At 43.0% G+C, this 3879-nt stretch overlaps 1 protein-coding gene across 1 annotated transcript; it reads right to left on the reverse strand.

Annotated features, from left to right (window-relative positions):
- Positions 1 to 381: 381 nt before the first annotated feature.
- LOC18428720 (glyoxal oxidase-related protein) lies at positions 382 to 3407 on the reverse strand. Its single transcript, XM_006838018.4, has one exon. It carries the CDS (start codon positions 2147 to 2149, stop codon positions 509 to 511), a length of 1641 nt encoding a protein of 546 aa, XP_006838081.3. The 5' UTR covers positions 2150 to 3407; the 3' UTR covers positions 382 to 508.
- Positions 3408 to 3879: the final 472 nt, after the last annotated feature.

Raw genomic sequence — 3879 nt, forward strand, 5'->3', positions numbered from 1 at the left:
CATGAAATATCCAAACCCCATGTGAGGAAATGCCTTTAAATCTCATCAAACAACCAAAAGAGTAAAGTAAATAAAGAAAAAAGGTTTAAGGTTGACACCTTGTAGTGTAGAATTAAGGTGCACCTCAAATCTATTGGAAAAAGTTATTTTAATATTAGAAAACAGGCTAATTGATCATCTTGACATAAGATGTATGGATAGGGATAAAAAAGAGATTTCAAATCCTAAAAATATTACATCTTGCAACATATTATCTGGATTGACTATCTTCAAGATTTTCATGCATTTATAGATATGCTTAATTTGAACTATTTTTCGAGTTTAAAAATTTTTTGGCAGAGAGAAAAATAGATTTTAAGGCTATGCTCAAATTACATCTTATGATAAAATTTTGAGGTGCATATTACTTTGATTATTCAAGGTTGTAACATTATGCAAACCATATGTGTAAATAAAATTACAACAAAATTGGCCTAAAAAAAATGGTAAGCATGCTGAATTTTGTAATTCAGGCTGAGATGCGGGACCATATGGCAGAACTGGGTACACCTTGATGGACCACAAATATAAGGTAGTACCCCGGGGGTGCCAATAATGGTGATTGTGGAGCAACTGTGTTCGCTTGATAAACGTTAGGAGACAAAACAGTAAGCATCGTATTTTGAAGAACCAAAAGCCTCTGGTTCATGGAAAAGGAATGAGTTGTAAAAGAAGGAGCCACCATTGTTACAGTGATTCCCTCTGCACCCACCATAGACTCCACAGAGAACCTCACCTGAAACTGTTGTCCAAACCTTATAGTTGCCGGATTGCTAGCAGGAAAAATGATATTTGGCCGGAGTCTGGAGAATTGCGGGCTCAGATATGGCGGAGAGAATGACTCTAGCCTTAGTTCCGTCGGGAAAAGCACACCGGAGAAGTTATAGTACACATGAGGGTTGCTGCCGCCGACTAGAATGCGTCCATCGGGTAGCAGGATTGCGGTGGAGTGGTAGACTCGAGGCACTTGTGTCGAGGCTAGGGTTCGGAACCGAGCACTGGATGGGGCAACCGGGTTGTACAGGACTGGGGAGAGCACAGGATTCCGGCCAAATTCCCATCCTGCGGTTCCTGCAGAGGCACCGTTGATTATGAGCACGTCTCCGGTGGGCAGCAGTACCATGTCGCCCATGACCCTCGCCACTGGCATGGTTTCGATTTGCCATTGCGGGGACGGGTCGGTGATTCTTATTCTCCCACATGTATCTAATGCTTGGACGAACTGCCCCTCCCTTGCCTGATCATACGAACCAGTTGGCGCGCCACCGCACACCAGCACCTCCACCGGGATAGCTGATAATTCCGGTGAGATTCGCAAGGGTAGGAGGGTTGAGGAGCCTGAGCTCGGGTAGTTTCGGGGGTCCCCTCCGGGCATTGTCGGGAATACCTTAACGATGCGGTTTCCGCCATAGTCGAGGAGGACGGAACGATTGTTGGCAAACACGAAGAGGTTCCCGTCTGTGCTCAGGTGGACGAAAGGGTAGAGGTTGTTCTCATTGGCATCCTTGGTTTCAGCCAGGAATCGAAAGAGAAAGGTTGCAGCAGTCATCTCAGACTTGGGGTAGAACTCGTAATTGTATTGTCGACGACCGCCGATAACGATGATCCTGCCGTCCGGGAGGATCTGGTTGGTGGCATACCAGCGGCGGGCAGCAAGGCCGGATGGGAACTCCTCCCAGTCACAATTATCGCACGGCTGGAAAACCCTAACGACATGGTCTCCGTCATTGAAGCCCCCAGTCTGGATGAGGCGGCCGTCAGGTGCAATGGCGCCCGAGGAGCACCAGACATCAGTCTGAACAAAGAGCGGCCTAACAGAGTTGGCGACGGGATCGTACTCCGCCGAGTGGGCAGTGCAATCAAGGGTTAGGGCGAGCTCGTTAGGATCCGACCGGCATCTTCCGGCTGGCAACGAGAGGTTCGACTTCCCGAAGTCCGTCCTGTCAAACATGACCACCTTGCCGTTGCTCAACAGAGCCATGTGCATTGCTGAGATGCCTGCATTTTCTTGAAGCAGCTCCCAGCTACCAAGCTGTGCTATGGCACCAAACATGCACACCAACAGGGGCAGCAGGTTCAGAAAGTGGGCTCGTGGGTTCGGGGTTTTCATGGTCAGGTGGGTGAGGTGAGGTGGGCTCGGATTTTGCCTAGCCACAGGGAATGAATGGTGATGCTTGCTTATGGGCTCGGGTTAAATAAGAGAAGGCCGGGATTAGTGGTTAATTGGGATTAGTGGAAAGGCGATATATAAAGCCTATTGCCAAATGAAGTAATCTTCATACGGTTCATTTCGTGTTCGCTTTAGGGTTTATAAACAAAGTTTGGATAGGGTAAGAGAGTGGCTAATGACCTATGTGGGTAGGGGTGGCAATGGGCGGGGTGTCCCGGCTTGGCCGGATCGACCCAGCCCTGGGTCAAGGTAAGAAGGACCTGACCCATTTCGGCCCGATACAACCATTTTTGTTTTAATCTTTTTGTCCTTTTGGTTTTTTTTAATTTTTCTGGCTAGGCCCCAGCCCGGATAGGGATAAGGAACATGGAACAGACCGGGACTGGCCAGGTCAACCCTAGTGTGGGTCAAAAGATTTTGTGCTCCCGGAGGAGCAGTTATTCGGTTCACTCTCACGGGTCTACTGTGGCTCAAAAAATTCTGTGCTCCCGCAGGAGGATTTATTCTGTTCACTCTCACGGGTGGTACTCTGTTTAGGAGACCTTTAAGGTCCTTCAAATTTTGGGGAAGCGACTTTTTCAATCACAAAACCTTAAATAAATAAAAAATCTTAGTGCATTATGCCTTTGCTTGCCTGAAAAATTAATTGTTGTAAGATTAAATAGAAATTCTTTAGTTTTTAAATTGTGAGTTCCAAGTGTTTAAAAACTCAAAATTTAATACTCTTTACAATTCTGAAAAAAATAAAAAAAACAAGTTTTTGATTGGTTAGATTTAAGTTCTTTAAAACTCAAAATCTATTTCTTTTTTTAACAATCATATAATGATTATTGGGTGGATTCAAAGTTCCAGGTTGAAAAAGTCCTCCCTAGAAGCATTTTAATTTTTTTTTTGAATTAATAGGATCAGTTACATGAATTAGGAACTGCTATTCCGCTCTATTTGTCCAAATAAACATAATATTATAAAATAATAGTTTTTGTGGGTTAAACCCAACTATGCATATCAGTTTCTTTGGAGAATAATGGAATTCAGTATTCTAGAATTTGCATTGGTGTCACGCATTGTTAACTATGAAAGGGTCAGGTATTGGTTGGGCGGTGTAATCATTCTTTTTCTTCTATTTTAAGCCATTCCTTCTTCAATCCAACACGCAATTAAAAACACTTGCCAATTCAGAGAAGCTTTTTTCCCAAAAATAAAATGAAATTATTGGTATAAGGTGTTACACTCCTTTCACGTTAAAGCCTTGTTTGGTCGTGCTACTACATCCAGAGCGCACAGACTATGCTCTCTAGGGAGGATACTGCACAACTCCTCTCTCTCGCTCAAAACATCTGGTTAGGAGAATTTTCTTAGTGTAAAATTTTGGGTAACACATAAAAATTACTAGATGAATATTTTTAAAAGAAAATAATTTGAATTTTAACACTTAGATCTAGCATTTACAAAAGGCGTGGTTTGTATAGAGCCTAGGTTCTAAACAATCAAATTAGAGCCCCCCTTCAAATAGTGTCATGAAATGTAGTTTCAATACTGGAAATCTTTTTGATAGCCTTAAAATATATTTTCATTTTTATTTATAAAGTTTAAAGCTTCAAAAATAGTGTAGATCGACAGATCTATGAAAACTTGAAAATCTTGAAAATTAACGGTCCAAAAATGTGTTA

Source organism: Amborella trichopoda, chromosome 9, assembly GCF_054954075.1.
Source record: "Amborella trichopoda isolate Santa Cruz 75 chromosome 9, AtrichopodaSantaCruz75HAP2 v2.0, whole genome shotgun sequence".
Taxonomy (NCBI): Eukaryota; Viridiplantae; Streptophyta; class Magnoliopsida; order Amborellales; family Amborellaceae; genus Amborella; species Amborella trichopoda.

What these genes read in the sequence shown, in the direction of transcription:
- LOC18428720 (XM_006838018.4), bottom strand. Translation starts at nt 2,149, where the DNA reads ATGAAAACCCCGAACCCACGAGCCCACTTTCTGAACCTGCTGCCCCTG.